The 19,043-nt window shown below is 39.0% G+C and overlaps 1 protein-coding gene across 1 annotated transcript in view; it reads right to left on the bottom strand.

The window, feature by feature from the left end:
* USH2A (usherin) overlaps positions 1 to 19,043 on the bottom strand; it is a 791,707-nt gene that overhangs the window by 152,620 nt on the left and 620,044 nt on the right. The window contains exon 57 of the mRNA XM_065876328.1: positions 18,113 to 18,270. Coding sequence (XP_065732400.1) covers positions 18,113 to 18,270 — 158 coding nt within the window. The remainder of the gene's footprint in view (positions 1 to 18,112; positions 18,271 to 19,043) is intronic.

Below are 19,043 nucleotides of genomic sequence, written 5' to 3'. Positions count from 1 at the left end.
TTATTAAATACCCAAAGCAAAGAGAACAAAAGCAAAAATACACAGATGGGACTACATCAAACTAAAGAGCTTCTGCACAGCAAAGAATGAATAGAATCAATAGAATGAAAAGACCACGTATGGAATGGGAGAAAATATTTGCAAACCACATATCTGATGAAGGATTAAATATCTAAAGTATACAAGGAACCCCTACAATGCAGTAGCAAAAAAAAAAAAAAATCCAATTGAAAAATGGACAAAGGACCTAAAAATACATTTTTCCAAGGAAGATATACAAACAACCAACAGGTACATGAAAAGGTGCTCACTATCAATAATCATAAGGTAAATGCAAATCAAAACCACAGTGAGATATCATTTCACACCTGTTAGGATCCCTATTACCAAAAAGACAAGAGATAAATGCTGATGAGAATGTGGAGAAAAAAGAACCCTTGTATATCACTGTTGGGAATGTAAACTGGTACAGGCACTATGGAAAGCAGTACGGAGGTTCCTCAGAAAATTAAAAGTAGAACTACGATATGATCCATCGATTCTACTTCTGGGTATGTATCCAAAGGAAATGAAATCATTATCTCAAAGAGATAGCTGCATGCCTATGTTCACTGCAGCATTATTCACAATAGTCAAGGATTAGAAACAACTAATGTCCGAAATGTCCATTAATGGATGACTGGATAAAGAAGATGTGATATATATACAATGGACTATTGTTCAACCTTAAAAAAGATGGAAATCCTGCCATTTGCTACAACATGGATGAACCTAGAGGGCATTGTGTTAAGTGAAACAGACAGAAAGACAAATACCTAATGGTATCGCTTATATACGGCATCATTAAAAAAAAAGTTGAACTCATAGAAACAGCAAATGCTGGTTGTCAGGGGCTGAGAGAATGGGGGAAATAGGGAGAGGTTGGTAAAAGGGTGCAAACTTTCAGTTATAAGATGAATAAGGTCTGAGGATCTATTGTATAACACGGTGACTATAGTAAAGAAAAGAAAAAAGAGGAAATATATGAGATGATGAATGTGTTAATTAAATCAATGGTGGGAATCCCTTCACAATATATACATGTATCAAATGATCATGTTATACACTTTAAATATATCACCATTCTATTTGTCAATTATACCTCAGTAAAAGTGAAAAGATAAGTGAAGTAATATGCAAAATAAACTACAAATCATTGAAATGAATTTTACATTTTCTTCTGAAACTCACCACTACTTGTCACTCGGCTATTACCCTTATAAGAAACCCGAAACAATTACCAATGTTGAATCATCCCAATTAATGCAACATGAATTCTTTAAAAAGCTTAATGCCAATTTTGACTTTAAATGGATAGTATCTGATGTAATACACCGCAGTTGATGAGTTCACTGAACACCAAGATGCTTAATGTCGGAAGATCAGCGGGAAGATGGCGGAAGAGTAAGACGTGGAGATCGCCTTCCTCCTCACGGATACACCAGAAATACATATACACGTGGAACAACTCCTACCGAACACCTACTGAAGGCTGGCAGAAGACCTCAGAGCTCCCAAAAGGCAAGAAACTCCCCACGTAACTGGGTAGGGCAAAAGAAAAAAGAAAAAACAGAGACAAAAGAATAAGGACGGCACCTGCACCAGTGGGAGGGAGCTGTAAAGGAGGAAAAGTTTCCACACACTAGGAAGCCCCTCCGCGGGCGGAGACTGCGGGAGGCGGAGGGGGGAGCTTCGGGACCGCGGAGTGGAGCACAGCGACGGGTGCAGAGGGCAAAGCGGGGGGATTCCTGCACAGACGATCGGTGCCGACCGGCACTCACCAACCCGAGAGGCTTGTCTGCTCACCCGCCGGGGCGGGCGGGGCTGCGAGCTGAGGCTCGGGTTTCGGTTTTGGACGGAGCGCGGGGAGAGGACTGGGGTTGGCGGCTTGAACATAGCCTGAAGGGGTTGGTGCGCCACGACTAGCCGGGAAGGGGTTGGTGCGCCACGACTAGCCGGGAGGGAGTTCGGGGAAAAGCCTGCACCGGCCGAAGAGGCAAGAGACTTTTTCTTCCCTCTTTGTTTCCTGGCGCGCGAGGAGAGGGGTTTAAGAGCGCTGCTTAAAGGAACTCCAGAGAAGGGCGCGAGCCCGGTTAAAAGCGCGAACCCCAGAGACGGGCGCGAGCCGCGGCTGAGGGCGCGAGCCCCCGAGACGGGCGCGAGCCGCGGCGGGAAGCGCGAGCCCCAGAGACGGGCGCAGGCCGCGGCTGAAACTGCGGAGCCCAGAGACGGGCGGGAGACGCTGGGGCTGCTGCTGCCGCCACCAGGGGGGCTGTGTGCGAGCACAGGTCACTCTCCGCGCTCCTCTTCCGCGGAGCCTGTGCAGGCCGCCACTGCCGGGTTCCCGGGATCTGGGGACAGCTTCCCGCACGGCGGGTCTCAGGCTGGTGCAGCGTCACGCCGGCCTCTGCCGCAGCGTCACGCCGCCTCTGCCGCCGCAGGCCCGCCCCGCACGCAGTGCCCCGCCTTCCCCCATCCCCCAACCCCCGGCCTGAGTGAGCCGGAGCTCCCGAATCAGCGGCTCCTTTAACCCCGTCCTGTCTGAGCAAAAAAAAACAGACGCCCTCCAGCGATCAGCGCGCAGGGGCAGGGCCGGGTACAAAGCTGAGCTCCTGTGAGCTGTGAGAGCAGGGAGGAGAGGGGGAGGTCTCTCCCGGCAGCCGCGGAGGCGGCGGATTGAAGCTCCACAATCAACTTGATGTGCCCTGCATTGTGGAATACCTGAATAGACAGGGAGGGAGCCCAAATTGAAGAGGGGGAATTTAGGAGCGAGATCGGTGATTTTTTTCCCTTTTCCTCTTTTTGTGAATGTGGGCATGTATGCTTCTGTGTGAGATTTTGTCTGTATACTCTTGTTTCCACCATTTGTCCTAGGGCTCTATCCGTCCATGGGTTTTTTTTTTTTTTTAAAAAAAAAAAAAAAAATTTTTTTTTTAATAATTAATTTTAATTGTAATAACTTTATTGAACTTTACCTTCGTTCTTTCTTTCTTTCTTTCCTTCCTTCCTTCCCTCCTTTAGACAACTAATCACCCCAAATTGAGGAGGTGGTCTCTGGGAGCAGGATTTATGATTTTTCCCCCTTTGCCTCTCTTTGTGAACGTGTAGGTGTATGCTTCTGTGTAAGATTTTCTCTGTATAGCTTTGCTCCCAATAGTTGTCCTAGGGCTCTATCCTTCCATGGTTTTTTAAAAAAAAAAAAAAAATTTTTTTCTTTCTTAATAATTAATTTTAATTGCAATAACTTTATTGTACTTTACCTTCGTTCTTTCTTTCTTTCTTTCCTTCCTTCCTTCCCTCCTTTAGACAGCAAATCACCCCAGGTTGAGGAGGTGGTCTCTGGGAGCAGGATTTAGGATTTTTCCCCCTTTGCCTCTCTTTGTGAACGTGTATGTGTATGCTTCTGTGTAAGATTTTCTCTGTATAGCTTTGCTTCCAACATTTGTCCTAGGGCTCTATCCGTCCATGGTTTTTTTTTTAAAAAAAAAAAAAAAAATTTTTTTTTTTCTTTCTTAATAATTAATTTTAATTGCAATAACTTTATTGTACTTTACCTTCGTTCTTTCTTTCTTTCTTTCCTTCCTTCCTTCCCTCCTTTAGACAGCAAATCACCCCAGGTTGAGGAGGTGGTCTCTGGGAGCAGGATTTAGGATTTTTCCCCCTTTGCCTCTCTTTGTGAACGTGTATGTGTATGCTTCTGTGTAAGATTTTCTCTGTATAGCTTTGCTTCCAACATTTGTCCTAGGGCTCTATCCGTCCATGTTTTTTTTTTAAAAAAAAAAAAAATTGTTTTTCTTAATAATTAATTTTAATTGTAATAACTTTATTGTACTTTACCTTCGTTCTTTCTTTCTTTCCTTCCTTCCTTCCCTCCTTTAGACAGCGAATCACCCCAGGTTGAGGAGGTGGTCTCTGGGAGCAGGATTTATGATTTTTCCCACTTTGCCTCTCTTTGTGAACACGTATGTGTATGCTTCTGTGTAAGATTTTCTCTGTATAGCTTTGTTTCCAGCATTTGTCCTAGGGTTCTATCCGTTCTTTTTTTTTTTTTTTTTTTTTTTTTTTTTTTTTTTTTTTTTCTTTTTCTTTTTTTTTTGTTCTAAATATTTTTTAGTACAATAACTATATTATACTTTATTTTATTTTTACTGTATCTTCTTTCTTTCTGTCTTTTTTCCTTCTTTCCTTCCTTCCTTCCTCCCTTCCTCCCTCCCTCCCTCCTTTCTTTCCTTCTTTGCTTCTTTCTTCCTTCCTTCCTTTCCTCCTTTCCTCCTTTCCTTCTTTCTTTCCTCAAACTTCTACTAATTCTCTCTACATTTTCTCCTTCTTTCCCTCCTACCTTCCTTCCTTCCTCCCTCCCTCCCTCCTTTCTTTCCTTCTTTGCTTCTTTCTTCCTTCCTTCCTTTCCTCCTTTCCTTCTCTCTTTCCTCAAACTTCTACTAATTCTCTCTACATTTTCTCCTTCTTTCCCTCCTTCTTTCCTTCCTTCCTCCCTCCCTCCCTCCCTCCTTTCTTTCCTTCTTTGCTTCTTTCTTCCTTCCTTCCTTTCCTCCTTTCCCTCTTTCTTTCCTCAAACTTCTAATAATTCTCTCTACATTTTCCCCTTCTTTCCCTCCTTCCTTCCTTCCTTCCTCCCTCCCTCCCTCCTTTCTTTCCTTCTTTGCTTCTTTCTTCCTTCCTTCCTTTCCTCCTTTCCTTCTTTCTTTCCTCATACTTCTAATAATTCTCTCTACTTTTCCTCCCTTTTATTCTGAGCCGTGTGGATGAAAGGCTCTTGGTGCTCCAGCCCAGGAGGCAGGGCTCTGCCTCTGAGGTAGGAGAGCCAACTTCAGGAAACTGATCAACAAGAGACCTCCCAGCTCGACATAATATTAAACGGTGGACATCTCCCAGAGACCTCCATCTTAACACCAGCACCCAGCTTCACTCAACGACCAGCAAGCCACAGTGCTGGACAACCTATGCCAAACAACTAGCAAAACAGGAACACAACCACACCCATTAGCAGAGAGGCTGCCTAAAATCATAACAAGGCCACAGACACCCCAAAACACACCACCAGACGTGAATCTGCCCACTAGAGAGACAAGACCGAGCCTCATCCAGCACAACACAGGCACTAGTCCCCTCCACCAGGAAGCCTACACAACCCGCTGAAACAACCTTAGCCACTGGAGACAGACATCAAAAACAACGGGAACTACGAGCGTGCAGCCTGCAAAAAGGAGACCCCAAACACAGTAAGATAAGCAAAATGAGAAGACAGAAAAACACACAGCAGATGAAGGAGCAAGATAAAAACCCACCAGACCTAACAAATGAAGAGGAAATAGGCAATCTACCTGAAAAAGAATTCAGAATAATGATAGTAAGGATGATCCGAAATCTTGGAAGTAGAATAGACAAAATGCAAGAAACAGTTAACAAGGACCTAGAAGACATAAAGATGAAACAAGCAACGATGAACAACGCAATAAATGAAATTAAAAGTACTCTAGATAGGATCAATAGCAGAATAACTGAGGCAGAAGAACGGATAAGTGACCTGGAAGATAAAGTAGTGGAAATAACTACTGCAGAGCAGAATAAAGAAAAAAGAATGAAAAGAACTGAGGACAGTCTCAGAGAGCTCTGGGACAACATTAAACGCACCAACATTCGAATTATAGGGGTTCCAGAAGAAGAAGAAAAAAAGAAAGGGACTGAGAAAATATTTGAAGAGATTATAGTTGAAAACTTCCCTAATATGGGAAAGGAAATAGTTAATCAAGTCCAGGAAGCACAGAGAGTCCCATACAGGATAAATACAAGGAGAAATACACCAAGACACATATTAATCAAACTATCAAAAATTAAATACAAAGAAAGCATATTAAAAGCAGCAAGGGAAAAACAACAAATAACACACAAGGGAATCCCCATAAGGTTAACAGCTGATCTCTCAGCAGAAACCCTACAAGCCAGAAGGGAGTGGCAGGACATACTGAAAGTGATGAAGGAGAAAAACCTGCAACCAAGACTACTCTACCCAGCAAGGATCTCATTCAGATTTGATGGAGAAATTAAAACCTTTACAGACAAGCAAAAGCTGAGAGAGTTCAGCACCACCAAACCAGCTTTACAACAAATGCTAAAGGAACTCCTCTAGATAAGAAATGCAAAAGAAGGAAACGACCTATAATAACGAACCCAAAACAATATAGAAAATGGGAATAGGAACATACATATCGATAATTACCTTAAATGTAAATGGACTAAATGCTCCCACCAAAAGACACAGATTGGCTGAATGGATACAAAAACAAGACCCTTATATATGCTGTCTACAAGAGACCCACCTCAGACCTAGAGACACATACAGACTGAAAGTAAGGGGATGGAAAAAGATATTCCATGCAAATGGAAATCAAAAGAAAGCTGGAGTAGCAATTCTCATATCAGACAAAATAGACTTTAAAATAAGGACTATTAAAAGGGATAAAGAAGGACACTACATAATGATCAAGGGATCGATCCAAGAAGAAGATATAACAATTGTAAATATTTATGCACCCAACATAGGAGCACCTCAATACGTAAGGCAAATACTAACAGCCATAAAAGGGGAAATAGACAGTAACACATTCATAGTAGGGGACTTTAACACCCCACTTTCACCCATGGACAGATCATCCAAAATGAAAATAAATAAGGAAACACAAGCTTTAAATGATACATTAAACAAGATGGACTTAATTGATATTTATAGGACACTCCATCCAAAAACAACAGATTACACATTTTTCTCAAGTGCTCATGGAACATTCTCCAGGATAGATCATATCTTGGGTCACAAATCAAGCCTTGGTAAATTTAAGAAAATTGAAATTGTATCAAGTATCTTTTCTGACCACAACGCCATGAGACTAGATATCAATTACAGGAAAAGATCTGTAAAATATACAAGCACATGGAGGCTAAACAATACACTACTTAATAATGAAGTGATCACTGAAGAAATTAAAGAGGAAATAAAAAAATACCTAGAAACAAATGACAATGGAGACACAACGACCCAAAACCTATGGGATGCAGCAAAAGCAGTTCTAAGGGGGAAGTTTATAGCAATACAAGCCCACCTTAAGAAGCAGGAAACATCTCGAATAAACAACCTAACCTTGCACCTCAAGCAATTAGAGAAAGAAGAACAAAAAAGCCCCAAAGCTAGCAGAAGGAAAGAAATCATAAAAATCAGATCAGAAATAAATGAAAAAGAAATGAAGGAAACGATAGCAAAGATCAATAAAACTAAAAGCTGGTTCTTTGAGAAGATAAACAAAATAGATAAACCACTAGCTAGACTCATCAAGAAAAAAAGGGAGAAGACTCAAATCAATAGAATTAGAAATGAGAAAGGAGAAATAACAACTGACACTGCAGAAATAAAAAAAATCATGAGAGATTACTACAAGCAACTCTATGCCAATAAAATGGACAATCTGGAAGAAATGGACAAATTCTTAGAAATGCACAACCTGCCAAGACTGAATCAGGAAGAAATAGAAAATATGAACAGACCAATCACAAGCACTGAAATTGAAAGTGTGATTAAAAATCTTCCAACAAACAAAAGCCCAGGACCAGATGGCTTCACAGGTGAATTCTATCAAACGTTTAGAGAAGAGCTAACACCTATCCTTCTCGAACTCTTCCAAAATATAGCAGAGGGAGGAACACTCCCAAATTCCTTCTACGAGGCCACCATCACCTTGATACCAAAACCAGACAAGGATGTCACAAAGAAAGAAAACTACAGGCCAATATCACTGATGAACATAGATGCAAAAATCCTCAACAAAATACTAGCAAACAGAATCCAACAGCACATTAAAAGGATCATACACCATGATCAAGTGGGGTTTATTCCAGGAATGCAAGGATTCTTCAATATACGCAAATCTATCAATGTGATAAACCATATTAACAAATTGAAGGAGAAAAACCATATGATCATCTCAATAGATGCAGAGAAAGCTTTTGACAAAATTCAACACCCATTTATGATAAAAACCCTCCAGAAAGTGGGCATAGAGGGAACTTTCCTCAACATAATAAAGGCCATATATGACAAGCCCACAGCAAACATCATCCTCAATGGTGAAAAACTGAAAGCATTTCCACTAAGATCAGGAACAAGACAAGGTTGCCCACTCTCACCACTCTTATTCAACATAGTTTTGGAAGTTTTAGCCACAGCAATCAGAGAAGAAAAGGAAATAAAAGGAATCCACATCGGAAAAGAAGAAGTAAAGCTGTCACTGTTTGCAGATGACATGATACTATACATAGAGAATCCTAAAGATGCTACCAGAAAACTACTAGAGCTAATCAATGAATTTGGTAAAGTAGCAGGATACAAAATTAATGCACAGAAATCTCTGGCATTCCTATATACTAATGATGAAAAATCTGAAAGTGAAATCAAGAAAACACTCCCATTTACCATTGCAACAAAACGAATAAAATATCTAGGAATAAACCTACCTAAGGATACGAAAGACCTGTATGCAGAAAATTATAAGACACTGATGAAAGAAATTAAAGATGATACAAATAGATGGAGAGATATACCATGTTCTTGGATGGGAAGAATCAACATTGTGAAAATGACTCTACTACCCAAAGCAATCTACAGATTCAATGCAATCCCTATTAAACTACCACTGGCATTTTTCACAGAACTAGAACAAAAAATTTCGCAATTTGTATGGAAACACAAAAGACCCCGAATAGCCAAAGCAATTTTGAGAACGAAAAAAGGAGCTGGAGGAATCAGGCTCCCTGACTTCAGACTATACTACAAAGCAACAGTAATCAAGACAGTATGGTACTGGCACAAAAACAGAAAGATAGATCAGTGGAACAGGATAGAAAGCCCAGAGATAAACCCATGCACATATGGACACCTTATCTTTGATAAAGGAGGCAGGAATGTACAGTGGAGAAAGGACAGCCTCTTCAATAAATGGTGCTGGGAAAACTGGACAGGTACATGTAAAAGTATGAGATTAGATCACTCCCTAACACCATACACAAAAATAAGCTCAAAATGGATTAAAGACCTAAATGTAAGGCCAGAAACTATCAAACTCTTAGAGGAAAACATAGGAAGAACACTCTATGACATAAATCACAGCAAGATCCTTTCTGACCCACCTCCTAGAGTAATGGAAATAAAAACAAAAATAAACAAATGGGACCTAATGAAACTTCAAAGCTTTTGCACAGCAAAGGAAACCATAATCAAGACCAAAAGACAACCCTCAGAATGGGAGAAAATATTTGCAAATGAAGCAACTGACAAAGGATTAATCTCCAAAATTTACAAGCAGCTCATGCAGCTCAATAACAAAAAAACAAACAACCCCATCCAAAAATGGGCAGAAGACCTAAACAGACATTTCTCCAAAGAAGATATACAGAATGCCAACAAACACATGAAAGAATGCTCAACCTCATTAATCATTAGAGAAATGCAAATCAAAACTACAATGAGATATCATCTCACACCAGTCAGAATGGCCATCATCAAAAAATCTAGAAACAATAAATGCTGGAGAGGGTGTGGAGAAAAGGGGACACTCTTGCACTGCTGGTGGGAATGTGAATTGGTTCAGCCACTATGGAGAACAGTATGGAGGTTCCTTAAAAAACTACAAATAGAATTACCATATGACCCAGCAATCCCACTACTGGGCATATACCCTGAGAAAACCAAAATTCAAAAGGAGTCATGTACCAAAATGTTCATTGCAGCTCTATTTACAATAGCCCGGAGATGGAAAGAACCTAAGCGCCCATCATCGGACGAATGGATAAAGAAGATGTGGCACATATACACAATGGAATATTACTCAGCCTTAAAAAGAAATGAAATTGAGATATTTGTAATGAGATGGATAGACCTAGAGTCTGTCATACAGAGTGAAGTAAGTCAGAAAGACAAAGACAGATACCGTATGCTAACACATATATATGGAATTTGAGGGGAAAAAATGTCATGAAGAACCTAGGGATAAGACAGGAATGGAGGCGCAGACCTACTGGAGAGCGGACTTGGGGATATGGGGAGGGGGAAGGGTGAGTTTTGACAGGGCGAGAGAGAGTCATGGACATATACACACTAACAAACGTGGTGGGGTGGATAGCTGGGGGGAAGCAGCCGCAAGGCACAGGGATATTAGCTCGGGGCTTTGGGACAGCCTGGAGGGGTGGGAGGGGGAGAGTGGGAGGGAGGGAGATGCAGGAGGGAAGACACATGGGAGCACATGTATATGTATAGCTGATTCACTTTGTTATAAATCAGAAACTAACACACCATTGTAAAGCAATTATACCCCAATAAAGATGTTAAAAAAAAAAAAAAAAAAAAAAAAAAAAGATGCTTAATGTCTACCCGCAGGCCATATTGTGGCTAGTTACCCTTTAATCAAAACTTGATTAATAAAAATCATTTATATTCCTAAGCAATATTAATTTAAATGATTTCTCAGTAGAAGAATTGTTGCCAATTCTTTTCTTTAATGGACTAAGAGATAAATGTGACAGGAAAAGCACCATTATTTCAATGTTATGCATTAAGCCTAAATAACTCACCATCTTTAGTGAGAAAAAGCGGGTGTTGAATCCAATGATATTGTTAATTAGAAGATGATTAAGGGCTAGGATAGATCAAAACAGAGTCATCATCTTGATAAATTAGAAAGTCCCATTATTACCTTCAGAGTTTAAATAATTTTGAATGTTTGGATTCTGAAATGGCATGGATGCCTATCTCCATTCTTAATCTGAGTAAACCACTTACGTCCCATGAAGTATTTTCTTTTTCATTTTTCTATACATTTTCAACCACTAAGGTAGCATATATCCTTTTTTCTCTTTAATGAATGTGAAAATTCTGACCCAAGGTTCAGAGCTCGTAAAAGGTGAGAAGAAATGTTTAGGAATAAACTAATCTGGTTCACGTTGTCTGTAGATTCAAATAAGAACAGCCAGCATATACCCAGTGCCCACTGAATGTGGGCTTCTATAGGAAATCAAGTGTTTGAATAATTTTAAACAGCAGAAAATCCAAAATGTATTTATATTTGCCTGAATGATAAAGTTTAGAAGCTTACTCAACATTTTTGTTTCTTTAATACTTTAGCAAACATTTTATAAGGACATGTTGTTTGTGTATCATCTGATTTGAAAGTACAAATGATGTACAGAAGAGCGGAAATCTTGTTTTTTTTTTAGTTCGGAGAGTTTTGATAATCTTACCGCTAACTTTTGTCAATAATGAGAGAAAGTAAACCAGGATTTACTTGGGAGGTAAAAGAAAGTCTACAAAGGGCTTAAAATAGTCTTTGAATAATCTCTCTGTAGTTATTTGAGAAATGACTCTTTTCCTTTCCCACCTAATTAAAATCTTCCTGGACCTGGAATCTAGCTTTGCTAAGTCATGTCTATTCTTTCTGTACTTCTAGATGGGTCAGTAATGGCTTCTGGTTACTAGTTCCCTCATGCCTCAGGAGATAACTATTGCCAGGTAGATATTTTCCCTTCAGGGGCTTGTCATTTTCCACCATTAATTCTTCTGGTCTTGACATGCCCCACACAAAAAATTTTCTCCCCAAATCGTTTGGTTTTCCCCAACACCTAGCTCTGCTTCTTGGCCCTCTAGGCTACTATTTCAGAAAACCTAGTTGCTCTATTGTAAATCTAAAAGACTTTGGGCAATAAATGGAAAGTATGATTTGGATTTAAGAGTTAAGCCAAAGACAGGAAGGAATTGCTCTTATAAGGCAGCAGAAGAGCGCAGACCTGAATTTGAATTCAGGCTGTGTGACCTTGAGTAAATTATATTACTTCTTCAAGATCCAAGTTTCTTATCTTAATATTTTGATAATGATATTACTTGCCTACCAGGGTTTGCATGAGAATTAACGGCAGTAAGGCAGGGAAAGTGCTTATCAAATTGTTTGGCACATACTAGGAATTTAAAACATGGCAAATATACACAAGTAATGTTAATGAATATGTGATATTTATCACAGTTCCTCTTCCCCTGAATATTCTCATACACTCTCTGGCCTGAACCCCTTTTACTAACAGGATTTATAAACAACAAGGCAATTTATAGATAACATTGATAATTAACAATGTGTAAACTGAAAGCCCACATAATTGCATGGGTCATTTTCAGTTGCCAGGCAACCACAGAGGTATTTTTCTCCCAGTAACTTACCTGTGTAAGGTCATTCTGTCCTTACTGACCACAAAACAAAATACGTGTGAAAATAAATCAGTTAACCACTATTTTGGCTTTGGACATTCAAGGGAAACTGGTTTGATCTGCATTTTCAGAGATTTATCATAATTGACCACTTTTGACCACCCATGATGTGGGTGATCCATGGTTACTAAACTTGGAGCACATCAATGTCATCTGTCAAACTTAACTCTAGCCCAGGGCATTCTTATTCAGTAAACTTGGGGTTGAGAATCTGTCTTTGCACAAGCTTTCCAGGTGATCCTAATGTTCACTCAAGTTTGGGAACTCCAGGTATGGACTGTTTTGTCCATTTTTCAGCTCTATGTATGATGTAATCACTTTGCAATGGCAGGAGGGTATGATGAATACCTAGAAAGCTCTTGATTGTCAGCAAATAAACAACCTCAAGTTATAACAAGTTTGTTTTCTTCCTGTTTAAAATATATATTTGTGACTATTCAGGAATAGAAAATGTTTTTATTATCCAAATCAAAACACAGCATGAGGTACTTTCCAATAAAATCAACTGTAGATTATACACAAGTCAAAATCATCTCCCTGTTTACTAAGTTCAAAATCCTTCTAGGCACCAGGAAAAAAGTTTAATTTAAGACTTTAATCTTTCCATATATTACAGGGTTTCTGTAATGGATTTTGTGCATCTGAAACTAAAAGATTGACAGGCCTGGATATTATGGATTTATTAACCGCTGGTTACATGGTCAGAGCTAGTGTGTAAAGCATTTCTACAATATCCCTTAGGCTGGACTAGAATGAACAATTTCTACAAAATTGAGGTAGACAAGAGTTAAGGTGACATTAAAAAAGCAAAACTTATGCCTTATTTCACAATGAACCTTTTCTAAATAGAAACATTATACTTTAAACATGAAAATATGATATTGAACTCAAAGAAAAAAATGACAAAATTCTGGGAAATTTGAAAGAAATCTTAAAAATTTACAAACCCAATCTTGCAATATGCAGTTTTATCATTTTGAAAGTGGAGGCCTTGGTACCTAGCAGATTTGGGGGCAAATATATATTTATTTATTTAACATCTTTATTGGAGTATAATTGCTTTACAATGTGTGTTACTTTCTGCTTTATAACAAAGTGAATCAGCTATACATATGCATATATCCCCATATCTCCTCCCTCTTGCGTCTCCCTCCCACCCTCCCTATCCCACCCCTATATGTGGACACAAAGAAGCAAGCTGATCTCCCTGTGCTATGTGGCTGCTTCCCACTACCTATCTATTTTACATTTGGTAGTGTACATATGTCCATGCCACTCTCTCACTTCATCTCAGCTTACCCTTCCCCGTCTCCGCATCCTCAAGTCCATTCTCTACATCTACGTCTTTATTCCTGTCCTACCCCTAGGTTCTTCAGAACCATTTTTTTTTTTTTTTAGATTCCATATATATGTGTTAGCATACGGTATTTGTTTTTCTTTTTCTGACTTACTTCACTCTGTATGACAGTCTCTAGGTCCATCCACCTCACTACAAATAACTCAGTTTCGTTTCTTTTTATGGCTAATATTCCATTGTATATATGTGCCACATCTCCTTTATCCATTCTTCTGCTGATGGACACTTAGGCTGCTTCCATGTCCTGGCTATTGTAAATAGAGCTGCAATGGACATTGTGGTACATGACACCTTTGAAATATGGTTTTCTCAGGGTATACGCCATGGGGTTGCTGGGTCATATAGCAGTTCTATTGTTGGTTTTTTAAGGAACCTCCATACTGTTCTCCATAGTGGCTGTATCAATTTACATTCCCACCAACAGTGCAAGAGGGTTCCCTTTTCTCCACACCCTCTCCAGCATTTACTGTTTATAGATTTTTTGATGATGGCCATTCCGACTGGTGTGAGGTGATACCTCACTGTAGTTTTGATTTGAATTTCTCTAATGATTAGTGATGTTGAGCATCCTTTCATGTGTTTGTTGGCAATCTGTATACCTTCTTTGGAGAAATGTGTATTTAGGTCTTCTGCCCATTTATGGATGGGGTTTGTTTTTTTTTGATATTGAGCTGCATGAGCTGCTTGTAAATTTTGCAGACTAATCCTTTGTCAGTTGCTTCATTTGCAAATATTTTCTCCCATTTTGAGGGTTGTCTTTTTGTCTTGTTTATGGTTTCCTTTGCTGTACGAAAGTTTTTAAGTTTAATTAGGTCCCATGTGTTTATTTTTATTTCCATTTCTCTAGGAGGTAGGTCAAAAAGGATCTTGCTGTGATTTATGTCATACAGTGTTCTGCCTATGTTTTCCTCTAAGCATTTGATAGTGTCTGGCCTTACACTTAGGTCTTTAATCCATTTTGAGATTATTTTTGTGTATGGTGTTAGGGAGTGTTCTAATTTCATTCTTTTACATGTAGCTGTCCAGTTTTCCCAACACCACTTATTGAGGAGGTTGTCTTTTCTCCATTGTATATTCTTGCCTCCTTTGTCATAAATTAGGTGCCCATATGTGCATGGGTTTATCTCTGGGCATTCTGTCCTGTACCATTGATCTATATATCTGTTTTTGTGCCAGTACCATACTGTCTTGATTACTGTAGCTTTGTAGTATAGTCTGAAGTCAGGGAGCCTGATTCTTCCAGCTCCATTTTTCTTTCTCAGAATTGCTTTGGCTATTCGTTGTCTTTTGTGTTTCCATATAAATTGTGAATTTTTTTGCTCTTGTTCTGTGAAAAATGCCATTGGTAGTTTGATAGGGATTGCATTGAATCTGTAGATTGCTTTGGGTAGTAGAGTCATTTTCACAATGTTGATTCTTCCAATCCAAGAACATGATATATCTCTCCATCTGTTTGTATCATCTTTAATTTCTTTCACCAGTGTCATATAGTTTTCTGCATACAGGTCTTTTGTCTCCTTAGGTAGGTTTATTCCTAGGTATTTTATTCTTTCTGCTGCAGTGGTAAATGGGAGTGTTTCCTTAATTTCTCTTTCAGATTTTTCATCAATAGTGTATAGGAATGCAAGAGATTTCTGTGCGTTAATTTTGTATCCTGCTACTTTACCAAATTCATTAATTAGCTCTAGTAGTTTTCTGGTAGCATCTTTAGGATTCTCTATGTATAATATCATGTCATCTGCAAACAGTGACAGCTTTATTTTTTCTTTTCCAATTTGGATTCCTTTTATTTCTTTTTCTTCTCTGATTTCTTCTCTGATTGATTTTACAGATGGAGATAACTGAGACTCAAAGAAACTGACTTATTTAAAGTCAGCTAATAGCTGGCACAGATATATGATATTGCTTATATGTGGAATATAACAAATGATACAAATGAGCTTATTTACAAAACAGAAACAGAGTCACAGGTGTAGAAAACAAACATGGTTACAGATGTAGAAAACAAGCTTATATAGAAAACAAACTTATGGGGAAAGGGCGGGGGAGGGATAAATTGGGAGATTGGGATTGACATACACACTACTATATATAAAACAGATAACTAATAAGAGCCTACTGCATAGCACAGGGAACTTGACTCAATACTCTGTATGACCTACATGGGAAAAGAATCTAAAAAAGAGTGGATATACGTACATGTATAACAGACTCACTTTGCTGTACACCTGAAGCTAACACAACATCGTTACAGTTGATAACACTGTATCAAATATACTCCAATAAAAAAATTTTTTTAAAAAGATGTTTTCAAATCCTTACTGAGTGTGAAATCTTCAGATTAGCAATGACAATTTAGGTGTGTAATAATATGAAAATGACATGTAATTTGATAAACTAGGGGTCCCCAAACCCCAGGCTGCAGATGGTACCAGTCTGTGGCCTGTTAGGAACCAGGCTGCACAGCAGGAGGTGAGCGGCGGGCAAGCCAGTGAAGCTTCATCTGCCGCTCCCCACCGCTCCCCATCGCTCGCATTACTGCCTGAACCATCCCCCACCCCATCCGTGGAAAAATTGTCTTCCACGAAACCGGTCCCTGGTGCCAAAAGGGCTGGGGACCTCTGTGATAAACCATGGAACTTCCTGGTCACTTGGCTAGAAAATCATCAACTTTGCGTATCACCCTGGATTTTCTTTATTGCTCTTTGAGAACTTGTATGGTAAAAGACCCTGGACTGAATCTGAGAAGTCTCCAGTCAATAGGCTGAATCTGGTCTCAGGCTGGCTCTGTGATGCCTCATTTTACTTCGTGGAGCAAAAATACCACGGTACTATAAGAATGCCAAGGAGAAATATGCTAAAAGGCTGCAAGTTGGCCATGCTCTTCCATGAAGGTAGAAATCAATTCCATAAAAGGATATGTAAGTTTGTTTATTTTTCACAGCAGGAGATTTGTATTTATTCCTCTGTTAAAATTAAGAGCAGAGTTCAAGAACAGCTATGCTTCTAATACTGAGATCTGAATTATAGTACTTTATGACACATCCTGGCGCTATTGATTATTCTTTCATGTTTTGTTTAATTTAATATGTTGCATGTTCATTTTAATACAAAGGTGGATGAAATCATTTATACTTTATATCTTAGAGCAACAAGTTTTTCTTTGCTTAGAAAGCTCTTCAGAGATTTTCTCCTGCAAATTTGTCCCCCAAAAGATCCTTTTTTCTTTGATCTGAGATTATGACATCAGAAGGATGTTGGTTCATGAGAATTTAAGTTTTATATACTGGGTTGGCCAAAAAGTTCATTCAGGTTTTTCCATACCATCTTACAGAAAAACCCGAACAAACTTTTTGGCCAATCCAATATTATGCCTTTATGTTATCTTTATGCCTAAATTACATGTTTTGACTGAGTTATGTGTTCACTTCAATGCAAAATATGTCTGTTAATTATTTTATGGAATGGATCTGCTGATAGCCCAAATGACTGTTAACCAATTATTTTCAGTACCATGTTGAAATGTGGCTAAACTTAATCTGATGGGGACAACAGGGGTTTGTGTTAATTTCATGCTTCAATTTCATGTTAAGACTAGATATTAAAAATAAACTCACATATCTTTGAAGTTCATTTAACACCTTAATCAGTTTTAAATTTTACTGAAACAAAACTTCCAAATATCCCTAATGTTAAAAGACAGAGCAAGCAGATTTCACTCTAATCCTTAATCCACAGTGTTAATGCAGTCAGAGTTTTACCTGAGGATGGTGATTATATTCCAAATATAATATTGCACTAAGCCACAAAAGCAACCTACTAGGGACTCAATGGTTTGATGGAGGCTACACAGCTTAGAGAGGTAAAATTCAGCTACTATATAACTGGTCACAACTCAAGATACATGGGTGGAGTGGTCTATTTTCTTTCCGAATTCTCCATTCCCTACTATAATATAATGCCAATGATTCAATCTAGGGAATCCTGCAGAAATGGATGCTCAAGGTAGTTCAGACCTATGTGACTTACCTTGCATATGTATGAATAAGAAAAGAGATTTTTAGGCTCTGGTACTTGAAAGAAAGTGTTGCTTTGATAGAAAAGTATATATCTAGGTATCTATATATCTTTATCTATACACCTACACCTATATCTATCTACATGTATGTACATAAATGCTAACACATGTATTGACCCGTGAGTGTAGTTTGGTTTATTCTGTTTATATTTATCCAGGAGACAGAATATGTCCTTCTGATTTACTAAATTCACATTTCCAGTCCTATCTCCAATTAATTTCCTCTGAAATGTTTTATGTACACATGCGCGTGTGTGCGCATGCGTGTACACACACACACACACACACACACACACACACACACACAGGTTTTATTTCTTACCTGGGGGGGTCCAAGCTACATATATGGAATCAGGCCCAATTACTGTGATGTTATATGGAGGTTGGATTTCTTCTGGTGTTAATACAGGTGTCTGTATAATGTACTCATTACTGGGACTGCTGCCACCTTCAGTAGTGGCTTCCAGCTTATAAATGTACCTATATTTAAAAAAGAAAGAATTGTGATAAGGCAATGCATATGACAATTGGACAGTGATTGCTGGCTTTTCTATCTATTGCTTGGTTCTAAATTTGTGACAAATTGCAAATTCTTTGGTCCCCATCCAGAGACTTTACCATAGACCTTATAATTTTTCTAGCACAGGGAACATTCTCTCCAGGACATCACTATTTCAGACCCTTTCCCATTTTATTTTATTTTTTCTTATTTTTAAATATGGGCATTTTTAAATGTAAATTTATTACTATTATTTTAATTATTTAATTAAGTTTTGGCTGTGTTGGGTCTTTGTTGCTGTACGTGGGCTTTTCTCTAGTTGTGGTGAGCAGGGCTACTCTTCGTTGTGGTGTGTGGGCTTCTCACTGCAGTTGCTTCTCTTGTTGCAGAGCATGGGCTCTAGGCGCACGGGGTTCAGTAGTTGTGGCATGTGGGCTCAGTAGTTGCAGCTCAAGGGCTCTAGAGCACAGGCTCAGTAGTTGTGGCGCACAGGCTTCGTTGTTCTGTGGCATGTGGGATCTTCCCGGACCAGGGCTCGAACCCGTGTCCCCTGCATTGGCAGGTGGATTCTTAACCACTGCGCCACCAGGGAAGTCCCCCCCATCTTATTTTTAACCGTCGAGTAATTCATTGCTTTTCTTAAAGATTTCAGGAAAGTCTTGGAGTGTGCTGGTGGATTGTGGAGGATTCAAATGAATGCTCTCCAGTTTTAAGTGGGTTAGAGTTCAGGGAAATATGTTTAGAGAAAGATGTT

Source organism: Phocoena phocoena, chromosome 1 (assembly GCF_963924675.1).
Source record: "Phocoena phocoena chromosome 1, mPhoPho1.1, whole genome shotgun sequence".
NCBI classification, from domain to species: domain Eukaryota; kingdom Metazoa; phylum Chordata; class Mammalia; order Artiodactyla; family Phocoenidae; genus Phocoena; species Phocoena phocoena.
Note: the sequence above shows the minus strand (reverse complement) of the source record. Positions and strands in the feature narration are given on the sequence as shown.